Source organism: Buteo buteo, chromosome Z (assembly GCF_964188355.1).
Source record: "Buteo buteo chromosome Z, bButBut1.hap1.1, whole genome shotgun sequence".
Taxonomy (NCBI): domain Eukaryota; kingdom Metazoa; phylum Chordata; class Aves; order Accipitriformes; family Accipitridae; genus Buteo; species Buteo buteo.
In genome coordinates, this window is record NC_134204.1 from 81977953 (window position 1) to 82002971 (window position 25019).

The following is a 25019-nucleotide window of genomic DNA, read 5'->3' on the forward strand; positions in this document are numbered from 1 at the left end:
AAAAAGGACCTCTGACAGCTATGGTTTCCATACAACAAATCCTATTTTCTCCAGTCTGCTCTGCAAGAAATGGAAGAAAATAGTGAGTGAAGGGGCAATATACTTAAACCATCACTGATCTTACCTACATCAAAAGGTTCACTAGAAATGGAATTAACTCTTAGGCTCCCTAAGTCTCCTGATGCACACTCTTGTGTTCTGTTATTTGGGCAGTCCTGTAAATATTAGAGAGCTACTGGTATTGCAGCAATGTGGAAAACATAACCACCCTTCTGCTTCATCTTTGCTGTCTCTATTCCCATACTTATTTAAAGCAAAGCAGATGACACTGGCCTGTAGAAAATGCACAGGCACATATATATATATTTATCTCTATAAAAATAAATATATGCACACACCATATTCACATAAGCAATGAATTATTTAATTGCTTATTCAAAAATTCATGTTTATTCAAAAATTCTCCAAATTCGCCATCTGTGCCTCCTCTAATGAAGCTGTGAACCTATTACAGTGTCCTTGTTTCAGCTGGGATAGAGTTAATTTTCTTCCTAGTAGCTGGTATAGTGCCATGTTTTTGAGTTAGGTATGAGACGAATGTTGATAACACACTGATGTTTTCAGTTGTTGCTAAGTAATGTTTAGTCTAAAGTCAGGGATTTTTCAGCTTCTGATGCCCAGCCAGTGAGAAGACTGGAGGGGCACAAGAAGTTGGGAGGGGACACAGCCAGGGCACCTCACCCAAACTGGCCAACGGGGTATTCCATACCATGTGACGTCATGTCCTGTATATAAGCTGGGGGGAGTGGGGGCGGGGGGAATTGCCGCTTGGGGTCTAACTGGGCGTTGATCGGCGGGTGGTGAGCAATTGCATTGTGCATCACTTGTATATTCTAATCCTTTTATTATTACTATTGTCATTTTATTAGTGTTATCATTATCATTATTAGTTTCTTCTTTTCTGTTCTATTAAACTGTTCTTATCTCAACCCATGAGTTATATTACTTTTTCCTGATTATGTCCACCATCCCAGTGGGTAGCGGGGGGAAGGGAGTGAGTGGCTGCATGGTGTTTAGTTGCTGTCTGTGGTTAAACCATGACATACAGTAACATGAGTCACATGTAGTAAAGGAATTTCTCCAAGTCAAAAATAGTAGAGGCAACACCATTCAAGAGAAAAATAGGACAGATGTAAAAAGTGAGGAAAGATCTTTCAGACAAAATATTTTTCTAATACAATTCAGTGTGCATAATTCTAGACCCCAGATAAGATTTATGTTTTGTGTTAGAAGTTGTGGTGCGTTGACCCCAAACACCATCTAAGCCCCACACAGCTGCTGACTCAGTCTTTTCCACCCAGTGGGACAGGGTAGAGAATAGGAGGACCAGAAGTGAGAAAGCTTGTGGGTTGAGATAAAAAGTTGAATGAGTGAAGGAAAGAGTGGGACCCCCCAACCCCCAAAGCTACCAAGTGATGCAAAGGCAATCAGTTACCACTTCCCACAAGCAGAACGATGTCCAGCCAGTCTCCGAGCAATGGCTAACTTCCCCTAAAGGCCCTTCCCAGCAGTGAAGAAAGGTAAATCCATCCATCCAGACCTAGTACGAAAGTGTATTGGTCCATAGTGTCTACATCATATTGTCTGACACTTTCATAGGAACATGCTGTATCACTTTTTAAGGGGCCTTTGATCCTGCTTCAATGGATCACATATATATTTTATGCCCAACGGTCTGTGTACTTAATTGTATTTATTTTGGTTGAGGCAATACAATCCATTTCTCTACAGCTCCTACTGACCTCTTGCAGCATCGCAGAAAACCAATATATCTCAAGATCTTCCTTTAGTCTGCTTTTGATTTTCCAGTCTGATGCAAATGTTTAGTGACCTTTCCTACCATCTTTTGAGGGCTGATATCCTTCATCCAGTCATGTGGCCATCAGAAATGTGCCTACTGACCTATCATCTGATGTGCAACCTCAGATAACCACAATGCATTAGCTTGTAAACCAGCAAGAAAGCAGCATCAGAAGCATTATCCTGGTGAACCGGCTGTGCTCTGACCATTCTTTCCATGTGCTCTGCCCTGCCTGTATTTCACTAGGTTATTTGTGCTTCCCATACATTCCCACACATGTGGAGCCTACTTCTAAATTGATCTATACTATATCAAAACACAACGGGTATTGTTAATAATATATATTGGTAAAATATATTTTGATGCACTGTTAGCAAGCTAAATTGTGAGACCAAGACATGTTTCCATGTTCTTATGTTCAGAGGCATTTAAATATATATATATTTACAGCTCCCCAAATGCTGATACTGATATGTATCATTGAAAGATAATTTGCAATAAATGCCATTATAAAGCTACACAACAAAGACTTACACAAGTCTGCCTTTTCTGTTTTATATTCCTAATCTAAAGCAGTCTTTTGCACCCTAAAGTGTATTTCCCTATTAAGAAAATTACATAAATTTTAAAAAAGAAAATAAAAAGTTTGCATCAGTAAAATTATCTTCTATTTTGTCCTATTTTATTTTATAAGGCTAAGTGATCACAGGTCACTTAGTGATCACTAAGTGAACAGATTAACCTCCTGTTATTTGAATCTAAGGTACAAAGTAAGTGTCATTGTATTTACCACAGAAGTATCAGACACTACATTTTTCATAATGATGTAGAGTGTTGATATGCATGTTAATCCCTTGAGCTCATTAGCTACAGGTATGGGAGGATGGACATTGATAAATAGTTGCTATTCTGAAGAGAATTACTCATTATTTTCTCTCATTGTCTTCATTAGAGTTCCTGGGGATCTACATTATGAAGAATGAAAGGAAAAATCACTTCTCATTTCTTCAGGAACAGACCTTGTGTTTCATGAAAGAGTTGCAATTTATAATTAAAAGTCAGAAAGATTCAAGATGTGTATTTTCAGAAATTTATGATTGAAGTGCTAATATTCAGCCATCATTCACCAGAAGTAATCCTCTTTTTGTATGCACCATTATATTCTCATTTTTTATGACTGGTAGAGATATGTAATCACAAAAAATTGCAACATCAATTCTGTGACTTTTCTGTTGAAAGACGACATGCTGTTAGTGTTCAGACCGCAGGTTTGGCAGACAAGGTACCTATCATCAGTGCATACTTGTGGATGGTTTTTATCTCTAAAAGACAATTTTTGGTGAAACAACACAAGCTGGAATGGATATGAAACAAAAGGGCTATGGCTTATTCTGGATCAGTAAGGAGTAAACCACTGAAGCGCCATCTCTCAGAAGTACACAAAAATTTAATTTTTAAAAAAACCCTCATTGTTTAAAATTAGGACTGAATGGCTCTTCTGTGCACTACTTTAACCTTCATGCTTCTTCAGAAATTGAAATGATACAGTTAACTAAAATAAGAAATTTTTGGGGAGCAGGCTGTACAGCAAATAAAGTGAAGGGAGGTGAGAGCAAGCACTGGCCCTGTTTGGGCATCTCTGCTGGAAGCCTCATAGCAGGTCTGCACTGCAGCTGCTGTTTATCTTTTCGGAAATTAATTTGCCTATGCAGAAGTGAAGAAGAGAGGATAAGGATTGAGAAATATCCCAAGAAAATTGACTTAAAGGAAATGAAATTGTCAGTTTACATCTCTGGTGCTCAGTCAGAGAGCAGTAAGATAGAAAAGTATTTTTAGACTTATTCAAACCTTTGCTTTTTTGTCTGAAAGAACAAAGGGAACACATTGAAGGGAGCGCAGTACCACAGTTGATTTTGCCAGAAACAAACTTACCTACCACAAAGACCCTGCAAATGAATCCAGGAAAATGCCACATCATGTATCTGCTCTGCATTTGCTGCCACTGAGGCTGAGATAAGTTGTACCTCCTTCAAGGTATTGCAATGTAAGTGCTTCAGAAATGACCTCATTTTTCAAAAGTTTTATTGTTAAGTTTGAAGACTAGACAAGGTCATACTGGTTTTACATCGTTCTACATGATTTAAGTATATACAAAACCATTTGAATATTACACAGCTTGAAAGGTTGCAAAGGTCATTGTGTCCAAGATACTTCTGTACTTACTGACACATCAGAAGCCAGCACTGAATATTATAGTTCATATTTGTTGTATAGCAAAGATACACTCATTTAGTATCCTTAGTCTTCAAAAGTGACACTAATTTGTATGCAGCCATTCCAAAAGAGAAAGTCAACCTCAAAACCAGAGCCAGTTAACATGATAAGCCCTTAACAGAACACAGATAAAACAGAACCTCGTGCCAGTGCTTTATTTCCTAGGCTATAAAAGTAGCATGTTACAGAGCTACAGGAAGGTGAAGTCTGCCTACAAATACTTAACTGGTTCAGGGTGAAATTTAATTAGGAGAACATTTTTTTGTCTTGTTCAAGGCCATTGTTTCAACTAATACAGAGGTCAAGGATCGTTTCAGACTGTTTCTCCATCCCCTCTTAAAGGGACATATCCTGTCCTGCACTTACTTCTGGTTTTGGGATGCCAGTGGCTTTCACTTGGAGAATACAGTTGTGTTAATTTATAACTTGTCCCTTATGTCAATGGTGTTAACCAAAACAAGAAAATAAAATTTAAGGGAAAAAGTTTAATTCCAGACTATAATCTGATTCTCATCTGTTTTGTTAAATCTGAAGTATTTCACAGAAATCAGGAGTTATTTTAGACTTATACTGCTGACACTGGGAGCAGAATTTGGTACTATGGCTGCACAATGCCATATAAAGAAAGAATCTTGGTAGCTAAGGAATAATTTCATTAGAAAAAGCCCCAGTATGTTGGCTGAAATTGTAAGGGCATCACATATATGATTCTTTTACAAATTATTACAGAGTGTTATCACAATGTATGGAGCTTTCTTTGCAGGTTGTGAAGACTGCTGGCAGATGAAAGCTGACACAGGACATAAGGATGAAAATACTCAACTCTAAATTAATACAAAATAAAATTACTATGTAAGGTATCATGGCAACACTATTTTTATATGCAGATGAATGGATAACAATTAATTACTAAACCAAGAACTACTAGTTCAAAACCAAAACTGAAGTTGCAAAAGATGAGTAACAGGAAAAAAATCACTTAAGAACACCAAACAAATATTTCAAAAGAACATTAAAACCAGTTGGTAAACTAGGGAGCCTAATTTTCTGAAATGGCCTTCCATTTTTTGGGTACAGTCAACTAGTGAAATAGCTACATGCTATTTTTCATATATATAATTAAGTTCAGGGTCAATTGCTCTTCCACAATAGGAAAACGGGTTTGGACCTCTTTAAATATTGTGTGTGCCCTAAAGATATAAATATTACTTCTTTCTTTTTTTTTTTTTTTTTGTAGAGCCCAAAGTGCAAAACATGGGCAGTAGGTAATTTAGGAATACACTTGTCCTCCATTATTCAGATTTTTTTTTGCTCTTTAGAAGTACCATCATGATTGACTTTCTCTTTAAAATCGCTCACCATGCTTGAAGACCACTCCATATATACATCATTACGGAATGCTGTTAACACAGTTACAGACAAGACAGTAACAGTCTAGTGGCTTTTGTTATGCAGCACAAAGTAAAAAATAAAGAACAACTTAGCAGTGTTGCACAGGACCTCAACATTTCTTACACATACTTTTACCTTTACAGGACTCTTCTTTAGAAGTCTTTAAATGTCTAAGCCTTATAAAATAAATAATTGTATAAATACAGTTTAAGGATCATTTTATAGAGGCAGGGTGTTCTGTTTGTTAAAACGTGACAGTTTAAGTGACACTATCAGAAAACCGCCACCAATATATCCCCAATTCTTGTATGTAAAATTCCTGGCTGCTATTCTAGAGTCTTTCACAGTTCAATGGATAATATATTTTGTCTGTGGTGGAGAATGTGTGATTAAATGCAGGTTTTTGAAATCCAAACCATTTTGTTTCCAAAATAAACTTTGCCCTTTGCAGACTGTGGGCCAACTAGCTGTTTGCCTAGGAGGCAGTGCCCAGGTTCATACTTCAGCGTTTCAGTGAGAATGTAATGGTGACAAAAAATAATTTCAGTGACATTTGCTAAAGCACGCAGCTGTCTCTCTCTCTCTTCACATCAGCATGTTATGAAATTAAAAGTGTGGCAGTAATCCCAAATGCTGTTATTTCAGGTAACAGATAAAATGCTCCCTTGCTCCTTGTCCCAGGAATTTTTTTAGACTTAGGTGCTACGCTAACATAATCATAAAGCACTTCATTCCAAGGAGACTCGGAGTGCTCTACAAACGTTGGTATCATTATCTCCATCATCAGGGGAAACTGAGGCACTGGGGAGAATGTTGCCCCTACTGCTCCACTTTTCCTCCCCAAATCTACTTTTTAAACTGGGGGCCACGCCGGCTATCATGTGGTTAAAATGACATAGTGGGTACGAAGCATTTCTGTAGCTGAGTCATGATAAAAGTCAGCCTCCTTGTGGCTCACTGGCGTATGTCTGGAAAGACATAGTCGGGAATGGGGGGTGTCGAGGGCCCAGGTTTGATGCGCCCCTGCAACACCTCTTGCCTAAACACCTGGGAGGAAGGCTGTGACCACCACCATGAGAAGAGTCTACCAAGAGGGTTTCCTGGCAGTGAGGGAGTCATTCCTCCTGTGTGTCTTTTAGCACCCAATTCCTTCACCCCGATTTGCCTCCTCACAGGAATGAAGGAGGTTTCTGAAAGAAGTAACTGGGCAGGCAGCTCCACCTAGGGTTGTGTGCTCACCCCTGGGCAAGTCACGAAATGGGCTCAGGATTTCTGATGCACTGTGCGCCTTTACCTATGTGTGTACTTAAGATGAGATACCACACATACCCTGGCATCTCATCTCAGCCTCCTTGAAAAAGCGCATCTCAAGCAGAATTAGTAAACTTTGGCAAATTCATTAACTTCATAGTATACTGATAGCAGATTTTGTTCCATATGCAAATGGGTCACCTCTTTCAAGGAAAATAACATTAGTGGTGATACTAAACAGAAAAGATGGAGGTCATGTCTATAGCATGCAAAAGAGAGAGGGCAAATGGGGTTAGTTAGGAAAACCCTTTAGGTGCGTGGACTCTGCTGTTCAGATGAAAGTGATGAAAGGTAGCTTGTAATATCGCAGGTACTGTGTTTTACAGTACCACAGAGTATCTTCCAAAATATATGTCATAAATACTGACAGTGTTTGATAGGCACAATTACTATAATGCAGTCATCCCCAAGTAAACTTATTGCTAAAAGCTGCAGTATCACTTTTTGCAAGTAAGATGACAGTATGATTTATGGAGAACTCGTCAGCCCAATGTTTCTAAAGCTGCAAATGAGCTTTGTCATGCTATTTCTCTTCCCTTGTAAAAAGGATGCTGCTGTTTTTTCCCTAACATGTTTCAACTAGTGTGAACAACTCAAAGAAAAACTAGAAAGATAATTCCACAGCAGAAGGGACAACACTAACAGATTTCAAGGACAAAATTGGATTGGATCATTTAAAGGGCAGGCTTAGACCTCCTTGCGAAAGACAGTTAGCGGCCTACCATAAAATGAGCACTTGTTCATGAAAACCCCACTCAGCATCCTACAGGCTTTGCACAGTTTCTTCTACGGAGGGACTTGTAGCTACACGGAGAGCTGCGACGCCTCGTGGAGATCTGCCTCAGTCCTCCGCTGTGCAGCCCAGCAGCTCCGACCGCAGGGTGATCCTGCCGTACCATGACCACGGGAGGATGCGGACGTGCCGGGCGTAGATCGGGGGGTCGATGACGTTCTTACGGTGTGTGTCGTTGTCAAAATTTCCCTGGAACACCTGAAGGGCACATAACGAGAAGATATGAGACTGCGTGGCTTGAATAAGAGCTGTGGTGCACCCCTGATGTCCCCGGGCACCTCTCTATGCTGAATTTTGATCATCCCGGCACCCAACTGATGCTGCAAAGAGCGCCTGCCTTTGCTGAGACCTTGGGAGTTCATTGCATGCCAGGGACCTTGGAGCCGGGTATAGGCGTGGTATGCTTAGCCCCAGTGCACATTCAGCCTTCGATTCAAAGCTTGTTCTGCCAACACCCAGGGCCCTGCTCTAAATGTTACATGAAAAACATTAACATTTAAAAAATTAAATGTCTTTTTACTTGCATTTGTATCATGTCAAATTAATCCCAGGAGATCCCGTTAGCATTTCTAACAAACTAACATTAATAATTAAAATTAAGAAGAATTTTTATTGTGTAACTTATGAATGCAGCTTGGGTGCAACTATATAAACCCTTATAAAGTTACTGATTATCAAGGATAACATCTTCTTCTGTCAAACAAAAGTCAGCATATGAGTTAAGGGCATCGGTTTGTGATCAAATTAAAAAATCCTAGCACAGTATATTGCGGGTTACAGTGTTATTTCCACTAGTATGGGTTAACCAATACGTAAGTGAGTTCCCAAACTTCTGTCTGGGTTAAAACAATGCTGGATTTTTCCCCTGGCAGCCACTATTTAAATTCAAAGGCCACAGCACCACTTTTTGGTAAAATGCTCAGATTCTTCTCTTGGGATGTTTTTAGTTCTCAAGGGAAATGTTCATTCTCTTCAAATGTCAGCCAATTCACTTTTCATTTGTAAAAACTGAGTTTGATGGCTTTTCCACTGGAAATGAATAAGTTTCGTTTGCATCATGCTGAGAAGGAATATGGACCTCCCAAAGAAGTGATTATATGACTGAATTAGTACAGAATGGCAAGTTTCCTAGAAGTTCTTAAGAAAAATGTCAGAGGTTGAATTCAGAAGAGGCTGATCTACTATTTTAGCCCTTAAGCTGGTTCTTTCGTGACTTGTTTACAAAGCACTATATGAAAATCTTCACTTTTTGGTCTCTATGCTGCACCTTTTCTTTGAATTTCAAAAGCTTCTCTCAAGTGCTATCAATTTGGCCTCTTGAACAAAACATGTATCCTCCACAAGTGATGCTCTTTCACAAGTGATAAATTTCCCTTCTCGCCTGGCATCTCACTAACACAGAGATGGGAGCATTAAAGCATCTAGGAGTTAAGACAGATGGGTAAAAATGCAGACAGACTGACCACAGAAACTACAGTGTTGTGAGTTTAAGGAAAAAAATGTATTTAATACAGGAAAAATTGTTTGTCACCCAAGTACAGTGTTGATTACATAAATCAGCTGGAGCTTGGGCTAACAAGATTATGCCTGAATCTGTGTTTCATTTGTGGCAATATAGCATACAATAAAAGGCAGTAAGCTCATTATTAAAATTACAGAGTGGCATTCCCCAACGTGCAATATGCAGCTAGGAAGGCTTAAAAGTAAATTTTTTCCATTTGATTTCTTGTGCATGCATGCAATATATCTCTTGATATTTTTTACCAAGCCAGATGATAAGCAATGCAGGACTGCAGACAATTCTTACTGCAGAACTACTGGAAAATTCTTTTACTTTCAATTTTATTTTCCCTATGGAAGATGTATTTCAGAGATAACATTTAAATGAAGGCTTAGAACAAAAAATGTTGTTTACCAGAAGAACCTATCTACAGCCCCAGCACTCATATCCACATACAGCTATGCAAAATAAATAAAATTATGTGATGCAAACCATGCAACAAATACAGCTGAAGAAGGTAGGATTATATCATTTACGTAGAGCAGGAAAACAAGAATTAAATTTTATTTCTAACTCATACATGATTTTATTAGCACTTGAAGTCAAACCCATCTGCATTTGTTGATGCAAATCTGAAATTCACCTTCCCTCAAAATTCAAGATCTGGTTTCAAGAAATTAACTAAATGTGCTAGATCAGAAGATTTTAGGGAAGTAAATTTATCAGAAAGCAAGGGAAGCTTTGTCAGCATCTGCAAATGTGACCTGCATGAAATATAACATTCTAAGAGCAAATTTACTGGATTTTTTTGCTGTGGACCCATGGCAAATTTCTTATGAGAAAGATATATTCTTTGTCACTCTTCATTTTACTTCAGCCTAAGTTCACTAATGGAGTCAAGAAACATTGAAAGAGTGGGGAGGACAAAGGACAAAACCGGTATATCTGACTTACCAGTACAATAAAGCTATGTCTGTAGCCAAAAGTAATATTTCTTTAATTACTTTTTGCTTTATGCCGAAACAGTCAATACTAAATGAACCACCTAAGCAATTAAAAGCTCTTGAAGGACTGGTATGCTCATACCATAAATGATCACTCCCACATTTGTTTCCAAGAAGTTTATTTCAGTACACAACACCTCTGAAGACTGTAATGATTTATTAGCATTCTAGAAGCTGATGTTGGAGTTATAATACATAGCTCTATGTAATTTTTCAGATGAAAAAAATGCGCAATGACAATAAAATCCAAGCTGATTAGTGGTCAAGGAATAAAAAGCAGAGTGGAAGTTGTTAACGTGTCAGTGCATAAAGCCATTGCATATCTTCATTTTGAGTTCTGGGTGGGTGCAGATCTGGCCCTGCCTTATCTCAAACAGCAAATATACAGATTGAAGCAGCAAGATGGCCACAACCATGGAAGAATGTCCTTTTGCAAATTATTAAATGGACTAAGTCTCTTCAGCCTGAAAGGAGATATGATAGATGTCTATAAAATCGTAAGTGGCATGGAGAAAATCAATAGCGGGTGATATTGCACTGTCCCCTTACCAGAGCCACAAGGGAACAAGGAATGATAGCAGGTTTGTCCTGAGCCACCTAAAGGTCACGGTTCCCCGTACAACACATAATTAAACTGTGGCACAGCTTCTACAGCCTTTAAATACCATTAAAGATCAGATAAATTGTTAGGGGCAAAATCAGCAGGGGCTGTTAAACGTGCAGACAGAAGAAAGCTGGAGGCTGGAAAAGTACACTAGGCAAGAATAATAGCCCTGTGTTTTTTAATTCTCTAGTCATCTGCTACAGGATGCTCCCTCCCTTGGACAGACCTTCAGCCTCCCCCAGCCCAGTGGCTCCCATGTTACAAGGTGCCTCTGTTGGGAAAAGTGGACTGAAGCTCCTGCTTTTTGTCAATCTTGTTGTGGAATGTTGAAGATTTTACAGTGGATATTATCTATTTATGTCAGTCTGCATGCTTCAAAGGTGTAACTTGCTAAAACATTTACTCAGCAGCTTCAGCAATTTTACACATACATGTCCCATACACATATGTGTAGCTCCCCTGTAGCTTAGTCTCTTACAGCTGCTATTAAAATAAAAAAGTAGAAAATACATGCTGTTGTACTTTTAAATATGATAACTTATTTTATGATCAGTTCATGCAAAAGAGATTGAAAACCTGGAAAATAGGTACTGATACTTTCTGCCAAAAAGAATTCTGAAATATAAACAAGTCTTGTTTATAACTGTGTCCAACAAGCAATTTGGATGTCTTGCCGTCAAATGTTCACTGACACTTTTCAACAGAACTGTTTTATGGCATAAGCAGCAAATCTGAATGACGACAATCTAAGTTGATTCATATTTTAAAAAGAAAACTATTGTATGTTTTATGACAGAATAATTTAGAAGAAAGATCTGAAGAATAGCAGCTTCGGAAAAGTGGAGTTTATTACAACTGATGATTGCTTTGCTCCAAACATGGAGCTGGAAACCAGGTTTTAGGGCACATCCACAGGACTCATTAATAGGTGGCTGCAGCAGGTAAGATTTTTTTGTGGTGCTCTGCCAATGGATGTGCATCAAGGATGAAAATTCAGGGATTCTGATTCTCCACAGAGAATCTTTCTGGATCTCATGTCTCGCAGAAACTTAAGTTACATGAAAAGTCTGCACTGGCCATAACTTTATTGTTTTCTGCTATTTATAATGGCTGAGAGTTGAGACTTTATTAGTCAAGCCTCAGATGGTGAAGTCACTATATTGTCTGCTGTACCTTAACCATATTTTTTATTCTGAGTGGCACACTTTAAACATGGTATTTCATGGAGCAATTAATCCTGCTTATATTAGAGGCAGATTATTTTAGAAGTATAGCTGGACCTAGCTTCTGTTTGGAGTTTGCTTGAGTGCAGAACATCTTAGTGTTTGGACAAATAAAAGAGGCACTATTCATCTAAAATCCAAAAAGAAACTATATGAAAAGTATTTTTTGACAGCCATATTCCTTTATTTGGGAAAAAAATTATTTCTTTATTACTATTCACTGAAGAAGACTTACTTAAGCAAGAGAGAGAATGCGCAAATCTGAACAGTCCGTTTACTTGCTTTGAAGCTTTTTGCTCTTGGTGGAATAACATTTTCATCATGAAGAGTTACAAGTGAACAACACTAGGTAAAAGATGTCTTGATTTCTCACCAGAAGTAGAGCTGCTGTTTACAGGCATACTTCATCCCTTGGAAGATGCTTTCTACTGTAAAAGACTGGGGAGGGTTTATTTTGAATATACATATGTAGACACATGTTGTGTGTGTGCACATGTGGTTTTGGGGTGATTAAGAGGAGAAAAAAGACATTCTTTCTTTTCAGTTGGTATACATAAAGTCTCTGGGTCTAAATTTTCCACTCTGATCTTAGCCATTTTCCTTTCTTCTTTACTGAGCACTTTTTCTGGGACTGGCTGATGAGTCAGCAGCTGATTGGCATGCAATGGGTAGCTATGCAAAAGAGTCCAGTGCCAGAAGAAATACTGTTTTTTCCCCTCTCTGTGACACCTGAATAAGAATATGTATTATGGGAGCTTTATTATTTCTTCAAGTTCAGAATAAATACTAGGCAGATAAAACTTTTAAACTTGTGAAACAAACTATCACATTCTTGTTATTTTTTCTACTTGATCTATGTACTGATGCTACTAAAATGGGAATTTACTCCACTGTACATAGTTTATAAGTGCTTTATGATAGAAGGTTCAAAGCCAAGCAAAAAGTTGAAGACCAACCTCCCTCTAGAAATGCTTATAGAAATTCAAGATAGAGACTGTTAATATGAGCATGTTGTCTTCCTTCAGCTCTTAATGTGGTACAAAGGAGAGAGATATATGTGCTGAAGGCACAACCTAGAATGAGTATAGCTAGATCTTCATCTAATAGAAATCATGTTAACTCAGCTGAAAGTAATAGAAGTCACTCATAATTTAAACCAGTGCAGAAAAAAAGAATATTACTGTTAGATTAGAAATATTATTTTAAATAATAGTATTAAATAAAAATAAAAATAAAAATAATATTACTAAAAAAAAAGTGTTCTTTAACTGTGCCAAGTATGTAGATTATATGTAGGAACTAAATCTATCAATGTAAACCAGGTATTAGAATAATTAAACACCATACAGAAAACCATTAGCAAATATAGCTGAAAGATTTAACCTGACATGATCTAACTTTTCATTTGTAAGTAGGTTCCTGTCTTCCGTTGCCATGGCAATTAACTAGACATGCAAAGCATATAACTTATAACTAGTTCATCATTTTGTGTACAAATCCAGTGGCCATTTGCATACTGGACATTGTCTACCTCCAGTGAATTGCACTGCTGATGGCTAATAATGACTGAAGGTGCTGCAGCCTGCTAGACTCCTTTAGGCTACTTTCAGATGTTCTCATATTTTAAAAAAACAGCCTCCAAAATGCCATTCGACACTGCAGCTGGCCTTAAGTTATCTACAGCAGGCTGTGCAATTTATAAATCACATGTGGAAAGTGATTAAAAAAAAAAAAGTGAAATTTGGTTTGGATATCCTTAGCTTTGGAGGCACAGTGAGCTACTGACCTCTAGTTGAGGAAAACAAGATAGCTATTAGCTTTGGTCCTTTTTCTAAAATATATTTTCTTCCTGCTTGTCAGCCTGCAATGTAATTTATTTTGCTTCTTGAAGACAACAGGAAAAACTTTCATATTTTCCAGGCAACTCATTCAAACTATTTAAAATGAATGAGAGGGAAGGCTTCATTTTTTTAAGACATGCTTTTTACCCCCCAGTACCTTTTTTGTCTGCATTCACAGAAGTCAAGCACAGATGTGAACTCAAATACTGGCTGTTAAAATAGCAGGAGCCAAACAGGAGCTGCAGGAGCCGCTGTTCTTAGAACAGCTTTTCCATTTGAAATGGTGCAAAGAAGAAAACTGAACACCATATATCCTTCTGTTTGAAAGAACTAATTTGTTGCAGATTGATCAAAGATACAGACTGCACATAGTGCACTTGTGAATACAAGTTACCAATATTTTTTCCTTTGTAAAATAACTTCACAAATGATGAAGAGGCAGAAGTGAATGTCTTCAGGAATTCACTGAGATATGCTGGTATGTTAGGACTCATCCAGTAAAATGCTGAACAGTGAGATATTCAGCACCAGACAGGATTAAACTCTCAGCCCTTCCTTCAATGCTTTGTAAAGTCACAATATTCATCTGCAAACCATTATTACCAGCCTACCAATATCTCCATAATTTCTATGTCTGAGACATTTTTTTAATATTTGCTTTTTCCAGAATGTAAAATGACAAATTTTGTTAGGACTTTAAAAGTAGTTATTTTTCTTTTATCTTGTCTTCCTTTCCCTGAAAGTTTTTGGAATCATCTTTCTCCTAAATTATTGGATGATTGTACAAGGATCACAGGATGAGTATAGGATAGGTAAATCACCTGCAGAGGAAATAAGAAATCTATATATTCTATCCTCCATAGAAGAAATCAAGGTATTCAGTTAATGTATAGAATGAATGAGGGTAAATCATGAATAATTTATGCTTGCTGCTGTTGTTAGTTGCCAGTATCTATCTTTTATCTCCCTTCCGTATCTCCAGGGGACAGAAGAAACATTCCATGAAAGTTTCACTTTGCTGTGAAAACATGGTTTCTTCTCCAGTGTTCTTGCATTTTGGGCCAAATCTTGTATCTTAACTGAAGCTAAGGAAATTGTTGTCGATCCTGTGTAAAGATGTTACTGTCAGACAGGAGCAATGATGCTTTTTCTCTTCTGCTCCCCCTGGATGAGAGACAACATTGCTTTGTCTTCAGCTGTTTTTATTTTTTTATTTATATTTTTGTTCCGCTGCACACAGACCAGAGTGTGGCCACTATTTCTGGTGCTATATACATCCAGTGGGCAAATCCCATCAGACCACACTGCATCAACACACACCTAGCTGCAGCAGTGATGAAGGGTTTTGTGTCAAACTGGACAGTTTTCCTGGGTGACGCTCCATGCCGCTGGCTGAATGCAATTTATGTATTCTCAGTAATGAAATGGATGATGGAAGTAGATTTGCTTGTTAAATGTCCAGATGTGGCCAAGCTTTTCCCATTTTGAAAGGTGGAATCAAAATTCAGAGTGTTCTTGACAAATTGGAGAAAAGCACAGGAGATCAATGGTGCAATTTAATAATGATGAGTAGCAAGCCAAACCTTAGGAAGTCATAATCAATGTCACAGGTACAATATGGAGAATGATGGAGCAGGCAGTAGTTCTGTGCTAAAGATTGCAACACTAGAAGTGTGGGAAACCACACTTCAGGAAGAGCTGGTCCAAGCAGAACACATAAGAATGATCTGAGGTTGAGAAAACATATCCTTTGAGGAAAGACTGAAAGAACAAAGATTATTTTTCCCCAAGAAGGAACTGAGAAGAAATAGGTTAACATACTTCAGCCAGAACAAACTGTCTGAAATCAGGTTTTTGTGTCCTCTGAGGACAAGATGGCTGTGTTGGAGGGAGGGGGATAAGCAAACTTTCCACATTTTAGGAGATTTTAACACTGGAGTAGACTGCCTGTATTGTAGAATTTTCATCACTGTCTGTTTCTGTGAACATGTGAAATAATAATCTGATGGAGAATGGTGCAGGATATGAGCATTGTATGAGGTGAAGGACAGGTGAATGAATCAAGCCTTAGTTCTAACAAGGAACTGTTTGCACCTACTCCTAAGGTGGCAGGAAGGGACCTGGGGGTTACTGAATCCCATTTTTTGCTGAGAAGACCTCAGAGGGGATGGAGTAGAGGAGTGTAGTCTCTTCATAGGTCAAGAGGTACACATCTAGGTGCTGTCTTAAGATCTTTTCCAGTCCTACCTCCTATAAAGTTTTGCCAAGTTCACTAATGAACTGCTAGTATTTCTGGAGTGTCAGACTCTGCCATCAGACTTCTGACTTTTTCAGATGTCTGTCAAATGCAAAAAATTAGAAATAGTAAAGATACTTTGGATTAATGTTTGTGTATCAAAGACTGAGGTCTGGACTCGTATCAAGCAATCTTGTTTGTTTATTTCGTGCAAATTTAAATTCAGAAGTTATAACTTCTAATTTCCAGCTAAGAGTATTTGATCACATTCTGCTTTTAATTGGTCTTGATTTGCTAAAGAATCATAATAATATGCATCTATTTCATTCTTAGGGATGTTAATTAATGCAGGATGTGAGATGTTTTAATAAGACAATGATTAAGAGTTTTCCATTGTTCCTAATGGAATATGTGGATAGCAATTAACAATCCAGCTGATGATGAAAGCAAAAAGAATTTAATTGCCTTGGCAAATGTTATAAACAAGTGTAGAATGGAACAGTGCTGTTAAGTAAGAGTGCATTTTCTTTCGGATTTGCTTGTGACTGTTAACTGTGTTTCTCACCAGAGACTTGAACGCGTGTTCTTTTTTTCAGTAAAATGAATGCAACAGTTCACTAACAGAAGTTTGCCTTAGAGAAGACATTTCTTTCACAGTAGATCTTTTGCTTCTGTTTTTAAATGCCAGAGATTTAAAAAGGGATGTGTACAAAGTCCTGAAGTGTCTATCTGTCATTTATATTGAATGCATTTATGGTACGTCTATGAAAGGTGAGTTGTTTGTTTCCCATTTTTATCTGACAACCAATTATACTAGACACATCCATAATCATGGGTGTCAGGACCTTCTCAGTTGGATGGCTAAAACAACTGATTTAGTTTTCCCTATCTAAATTCCTTTAGAATTTGATGGGGAAAAATCTCAGTGCAGGATAAAACCACAGTGAACTGCCATTTGGCTTTTAAGACTGGGACTTTACAATGTCATCTTTGGATAATAATCTTACAAACATAACATCTATGCACACACACACATACTGTTATGTACATATTTAATCCAGTAATTTAGGACACCTTCTCCTAATAAGGTGTACATTTGATCAGTCCTTTAAAATCAGTGAAATTTAAGAGATGCAGTTGTCTAACCCCTCATCAATACATCTACCTGTACTCATACAACACATATCAATACATTTCAAAAGCCTTCTCATTACTTCAAAAAATGAATTTAATTGACCTATATAAAGGATATTAATTTTTCACTGAAGAATTTTTGTTTATTCTGATAAAAATGAGTACAAGTGGGAACATTTATCACCCTGAATACAGATGTTAAAAACACCAGATTTGAGACATGTGTTATCAGACATATCAGCCATCTGGTATTTTTTCTTAGTACATCTTCTGTTTCAATCAGACATAATCCCACTAAGATATTTAATAAATAATTCACATTTTGTCAGCTTGCTTAATGTTTCCCTTAAGCAATACATATGCTGTAATCTCCTTCTCAACATATGATATTATGAATTCAGGTATTTGCAGTATAAAAGTGTTATATAGTTTAAAGGAAAGGTATAATGAATAATATCCTAAATAACAAGAGAAAAGTTAAATGCTTCCAGGTAAATCAATCAGCAAACCTATACTTTCTCTACACCTCTCATTAAACATTTGCAAAGGAAGTTGTGGAACTTTTAATGTTTTGTATTCATTTAATAGTGTAATAAAAAATAATCTTTCCATTGGGTATTTGAAACCCTAGTGATTAATTTCCAGAAAAAAAAAATAAATCCAAAATGGCTAAGTAATGAGGTACACTAAAGATTGCTTTACAGAAAATAGTGCATACTTATCAAAATATGCACTGAGACACTGTTTTTGAATATACAAATAAACCTCTATTTATATACCTTCTCCTCTAGAGTTAAAGGACAAAATAATTCCAATAAATGGAGAACTGTAAAGTTTTATGTCCCATATTTAATAGAGTTAAATCAGGTGCATTGCACTGATAGGTATGATATTACTGCACTGTGAATGTCATTGTGTTATATGACTCTTTTTTATTCACCTTGACTTTTGTCTGTGGGATCCTATGCATATGGAACCCTACAAAGCAGGTAGCATGCAATAATCTAAAGCTTCCAGCACTGGAGTTACTACAGGTGTAGTCCTCTGTAAATGCAACCGAAATATCAATTTTCTCTTTGCTTTACCTTATCCTTCTTTTGTTTTTCATCTTGGTATATGATCCAGTGCTCCCCATCATTACTGTAAGCAAGCTTGTAGGACCCCACAAATTGGACATGACCAAAATCTTTAGCTCCTTGGGTAATTATGCCAGTGATTTTTGTAGGGACAAGCAGGTCAACCTAAACAAAACAGAAATAAAACACAGGAGAAGGTAATTAGAAGAGTTGCTGTTTGCAGTCTTACTTTACACCACACCAAAGCAAAATGGTGCAGCATATCACGCATTGTTCGCAGACAGTTCTTGGATGCAGGCAGGAAAACCCAGGGCTGTTAAGAAGGCCTTTAGTGCATGGTGAGAGAAAACCCCGTCCAAGAGGTGGCTTTGCCCTGCTTTGCAAATGTGCCCACTGCCTGCTGACACCATCGACAGTAACTTTCCCTCTCCAAGCTCCTAGTCAATTTACTTTTGTTTTCTGTTTGTTACTTATTGTTTATACCACCTAATGGCACAGCAGGGCTAACCTCATACCATTTTCCATTGTGCTAGGGGCCATATGTGGTCCCACCAAACCACTGCAAACAATTTGTAGCCAAAGTGTTCCCCTGTGCTCCTAATAATCAGAATACAATATGCCAGAGGTTGATTCCCCAAGTGCCTTTCCATTTCCTTAGCAGTAACGGATCCTGTGCTTTACCAAGTCTTTTAAAACATTTGCTATCACACTTCTTTTCCTGCTGAACTTTTCTTCTCTCTTTAAGCCTTTATTTCTTTTTCTACCTCTAAAGCTCTGACTTTTTCATTCCTTGATTATTGTGAGTTCTTTATTTAATAATCTTAGCACAAGACTTTTAAAAATGCAAGGCAAGAATCTTAAAGCCTAATAAAATCTGAGCTTTCAATTGGCTTTCATGTGGGTCAGCACATCTGTGATCAGTTCTTTTGAACCAGAACCCAAGACTGAATATAACAGATTCGAGCCAGATGCCTTGGATTAAAATGATCAAGACACAGAATACAATAACAGAAGTAAATTGACCTAATAATGTATTTTTAGAGGAAGAATGCAGGAGTTGAATTCCCTATCAAAATTGACATTTTCTTGAAATATGAAGCTAAAACTGAGGCTTCATTCTGTGTCCTCCAGCAATGCAGCAAGCCAGTAAAAAAAAGAAAAAAGGTAGATTTATTTCAAACAATAAATGGCTTTGAAGCAGTCGGCATTTTTAACATTGTCCGTTAAATCAGGCAAGAGAGACTAGTAGTAAAAATATTACAGTAAAATGAAAGGAGGGCTGAACTCCATAAGAAGATGAGTGATATGTTTTTACAGCAAAAAAATTAAAGAGAGAAGGTGAAGAAATAAAAGAATCTCTGGCTGACCAAATGCTGAAGATCCAGTCTTGCGATGTTGGGAAGTTGAGGCCCCCTGAGCAAACTAGATTTTGACTGGAATGTGGGGCAAGACAGAAGAACAGATGTGATACAAAGCATAAGAAATTAATCATGAGAATAGAAGGAAAAATAAACAAGCATGAGAAGTCAGCTAGTCCAAGCCGATGCCTTTGAAAGATGGACACTACAGTTTGGACTCTAGAAAGAAGAAAACACAGAAAAGTGTAAGAGTACATTTATAAGAAAAGAAGAGGAAAAATGATTTTTCAGAGCAATCAGACAAGGAATACCGGAGACCCCTGCCCCAACATTTGAAGACAGGTAGCAAATAATGAATAGCAAATCCTTTTAAGAAAAGGAATAACTTAAAAGCTTCAATACTGAGATACTACAACAGTATTTGGAAAATGTCATTGTCCGCAGACGGTCCGAGAGTTTTGGTTCTACCAGAATGAACTAATTTATTGCCATTTGATAGCAGCAATGTTGCTCAGAGGAACACCCCAGAATATGAGAGAAGTATCCCTGGGGGGCAAAACTTTTTGTTTGCCCTTTGGTCAATGGAGAGAGAGAGAAGGACCCAATCAATGATCACTCGGAGCAGGATTCCGCTTTGGATGCTCTCATGGACTGCTTGAAGGGACTTCTGTAAGGACAGCAGCAGGAGGGCTTGCTTCCATAGCCTAAGTGGGCCACTGGGAAATGAACACTGCTAATTAGTATAAGTCTTTCATGAATTAATAAGCACCAGATCTCCAGACCTCACTTCCAAATATTTTGGAGTCTAAATGAATAGTCTATTTTTCAAGAAGGCTGATCTGGTAAGGCATCACTAATCGGTCCACACTTTCAGGCAGCATTTGAAATAAACATTTCAGAGTCAACTTTAGATTCTCTTTATACATAATTTTGACATTAGCATTTTACAAATGTAACCTCTTTTTAGCAGAGAATGCTTCTTATACTAAAAGTGAATGTCTCTCCTGTTAACTTGAAAAAATGCCTCCATAAAATCAGTTGTTTATTTTTAAAATGTTGAAAGTAATCTAAAAGGATTTCACAAATATTTAACATGGCCATGACACTCAGAGTAATTCTCATTGAAATACAGAACAGGGAGAAAAAATTCTCATTAAGATTCAGAGGATTTCAAAGGCAAAATCACAATAAATCTTCATTATCATGTAGATCCAGTGTTAATAAAAACGTCCTAGTAACAATTGTTTTGTGCTTATAGGACATATCCAGTGGCCTTGTACACTTGTTCAGAAAATGATGTGGAAAGCTGAAAGGTAATTTGGCATATGTTCTCTCTTTTTCTGAAAGACTTATATAGCACTATGTAGAATATTTGTGTTTGTGTGTGTATTATATTTAAAAAAATGAAAAAAAAGTAATGAATAGACAGACTCTGTTCAAGGTCTTGACAATACAGACAATACATATTGCTGGAGATGGAGGAAAAGAATAAAAGGATATAACACCAGCATCTTCTTCTCATACTTTAATATCTTATTTACTTATTTATCCATAAACTGATGAGAAGCTTTCAGGCAATAAAGATTGCTATTAACCTAGCATTAAAGAAATACAGTGTTTACTCTGTTGCTTTATTACCTTCTACAAAGGGTTAACATCCTTGCTTTTCTTTCTTCCTATTGAAAGTTCTTTAGAGAAGAAAGGTGAGAAGAATTTACACCAATTTCTAGGCAAAACATCTGCATTAAAATAGCTTAAACAAAAGTCATAACTTCCCATCAGGATGCAGAACACATTTATTCAGTTAGTGCAGACTGCAAGTAACAGGCAATCAAACAAATTACCAGGGAGAGAAGTTGAATTAACACACAACCACTATGTACTCTTCAAAGCTGAATGTGATTAACAGGATCAGAATGTGACTTTGGCTTTTTCAATGCAGCAGAATTTAGAACAAGGTAGAGGCAATTAGTCTGCGGCTGATAGGATCATTAGCTGGTTACAAGAAGAACCATGGTTTACAGTTTAATGTACATTTCTACAAGCAGCTGATCAAAAAGCAGTTTAACATCTTGTGTCTGAAAGAACTCTCTCGGGCTATAGCTACTCCCTTTTCCCACCTTGCTTCAGATGTTAAAGACAATTCAGTGTGATTTGGAGGAGAATTAATTTAAGAAAAGCACAAAGATAAATCCACCTGAGTATGAAACATTTTTAATGAACTACTGCACAGATGTGCAGCATGAACTCTGTGTCAGTGTGCAGTTAAATGTGGAGTGACTAGTACTTGTACTGTAAGTAGGTCTTCTTGATCAGGAGAAAGCAGTCACATGCATGCTCTGTCCCTGCTCTGAGTAGTCTGGAGCTAATAAACCTCAACTCTTACCATCTGACTATGCAGATGTGCCCAATCTTCATATAGCCACCCTTGCACCTGAACTCCTTGAGATCTGCAACTTACAGATGCAGAGACCTTCTACCCGGCAACCTTCACTTCTCCCAAGAGCAGGAACACATGGATGAGACACTTCTAGACATTTGGGACAGCTGCCCATAAACCAGTTTGGATCTGCGAGCGGTACAACGGCATTGGCATGCACTGTGCTTGAGCACAGCTATACGGTTTCTGGACTCAAGATAGTCCTTATTGTGAGGCAGTGCTTACCACAACCTACTGACTTGGGTCTCTGTTATATCAGGAAGCTCAGTACAAGTGGAGTAGATGTGCCATGAATTATCAACCGTAAATTTCTGAATGTTCCCTCCCCACTCGTTTTCCCTCTTCTGCATATTTGGTGGAAACAAATTACATTCCAGGCCTTTGCTGGGACTTTTAAGGAGGCAGGACAGTACATGAATGATAAGCCACATGTGGACAGGACTCAGGAGAGGAAGTGGGTAGCTTTCATGAGTTCACATCTGGAAGCTGAATGACCACACAGCTCAGGTAGACTCTCCTGGAACAGAAACACACACTGCGACTCTGGCTTACAAGAAGACCAGCCTCAAGAAGATACAAATTGCAGAAGTCTCCAGCACCTCAGATGCTAACAGGGGAGATGGATCTAGATGGCCATACATGTCAACTGACTCTGAGTGGCCTTGATTGATCAGGGGCAGTTGGACCAGATGACCCCCAGAGGTCCCTTACAACCTCAACCATTCTGATTCTCCAATACCTAGCAAAACCCAGCCACGCTGCCCAAAGCATTGGAGACTGGGAAACCATTAAGCACAGGTAGGCTGTGTTTATACTGAAAGCAGCACCGTGCAATGGGCACAGATCTGTAAGGCAAAGCTGCTGATATGAAGAACAGGATGTCTACACAGTGCGTGCTGCAGGGTTTTTACTTCCAGCTAGTCTGGACCAACTTTTGAAGCATGCCTTTTGGCTTAATTTCATCTGAAAGGAATCAATTTCAGGCTCTGTGAGGATACTGCATCATGTGAACCAAAGCACGAAAAGTGAAGAGAGTCTTTAAAAATAACACACTCCTTATCTACACTGTAGAAGAAAGAACTGGAGAAGAAAGAACCCTCAGAATCCAGGGGGCACTGGATCCTACTTCACAATGAAGACAACGGTAAGATGGCTTACGTGACCTTCAGCTGTGCATCTCTTCATCTCAGGACATACAATCTCAGCTTCAACTCAAAGATGCAAAGAAAGATGGGGGTGGAAGATGAGTGCTGAGGGTTAAGGTTAGTTCAATAATGCTTTTTAATAATTATTAAAAATGTTCATTTTAGTCCCCTCCTTAGACAGATATTATGTATATTATGTTTCTGCTCCCAGTAGAGCTAATCCTATGCCCAGCTTTTCTTGTAATTTTAGAGATGTAAGTTTTCTTTTATTTACCTTTGTGGGTTTTGTAGACTTTTTTTTAATCACTTGTTTCCAGATAACACTGGTGAATTTCTGCGTAGTCCTACTCCATTTGGCAAACAAAAGAGTCCCTTGGACTAAAAGCACCAGGGATTAAAAAGAAAGAAACCTGGATCCAACCCACGTGAGAATAAGAGGGAAGCACTGCCAAAGTGTGTGGGGGTACGTACTCTTAAAAGATTGAAAAAAGAAGGCCTGCATAGCCTCCAGCTGCTACTTTACCAAGGTGCAGATCTGCCTATCATGTACGGTGGTGTAGCAAAGAGGTCTCAGATATTTTGGGATGCTTAAGGTTATGTTAGAGACTCAAGGTAATGTTAGAGACTCATAGTTGGGCACCTGAATCCCACCAAGACAGTTTAATGCACTTAAGCTGTCCTCAGCAGGTTATTTACTCTTCATTTAAGACCTCATGAGTCCCATAATTTTTCCAGGGTAAACTGGCACACCTGGATAGTTGCTATCTGCAGCCAAGCCTAAGAAAAGGAGGGACAGGCTTGCAGTGTCTACAGCATAAAGGCAGAACTGCAGCTCTCCTTATTGCATCTGATGTGGGTGCTTAACATTCTCCTCCATGCCCAAATGCTGGAGATAAAAGGAAAATTGGTGATGGTACAGTACACTTGCTGCAGATGTGCAACATTTATATGTTTCTAACAACATTTCAGCAGCATTTCTTGTTTGTAAACTATGAAGCTTAGCATTTCAGGCTGTTTTCCAAATGCTCATATTAAAAAAAAAAAAACAAACCCCAAACTATAATCCATCATTCCTAATAGCATCTAAAAACTTTGAAGGAAAAAACCAACCAAGCAACTATACACTCTGGTAGAGAAACCTAATTTCTATTGCAACATCATATGTAGCAGAGTGGTTTTAGTATAATCACCTCAATATACATTATTAGGGCAAATACTTATTAACAAAACCTGAAAGAAAATAAGTTATGAGACAAAAGGAAATGTTTTAGAAGAAGCCATAATAATTTGATAGGAAAAAGCATTTCAGAGCATTTTGTTTGATATTCTACTATAAAGGATTTTCATTCTTTCTAATTAGAATAAAATAAAATAAAATGTATTACATTTAATTGGGTTTGTATTAGCTAGCATATGTTTAAAATTAAACTTCTTCTCATGAACTCAGGTACAGATGGGTTGTTTTCGAATGAAATAAGATTGGAGTGCCATTCTTTTTCTTCTTTAAAAATGTGGGGTTTGTTTTGCTTGCTTCTTTTTTTAATTTACACTTAGACCTTTAACATTATTTTAACATTGTACCACTATGTTTGTAATGTCTGTAGTCCTCTAAGCTAAGATAATAAATACAACTCTTATTTTCTTATTTGCTCTTATTTGCCTCTTCTTAAAAAGCACGCTCCCTCTGAACTGCTTTACAACTGCAGCAACAGCACATAAGAAACACATTAGAAAGAATACCATGCACTGTCAACTGTCCCCAGTACAATTTAAAAATGAGAACCTGATTTCAACCTGTTGCTTGAAATCTCCATGAACAGCCAAAA

At 37.8% G+C, this 25019-nt stretch overlaps 1 protein-coding gene across 2 annotated transcripts in view; it reads right to left on the reverse strand.

The window, feature by feature from the left end:
• Positions 1 to 3934: 3934 nt before the first annotated feature.
• EDIL3 (EGF like repeats and discoidin domains 3) overlaps positions 3935 to 25019 on the reverse strand; it is a 262422-nt gene continuing 241337 nt past the window's right edge. For both annotated transcript variants that reach the window (XM_075020331.1, XM_075020330.1), the window contains 2 exons: positions 18260 to 18415; positions 3935 to 7829 (listed from right to left, as the gene is read on the reverse strand). In XM_075020331.1, the coding sequence (XP_074876432.1) occupies positions 7680 to 7829; positions 18260 to 18415 (306 nt within the window). In that variant the 3' untranslated portion in view covers positions 3935 to 7679. The remainder of the gene's footprint in view (positions 7830 to 18259; positions 18416 to 25019) is intronic.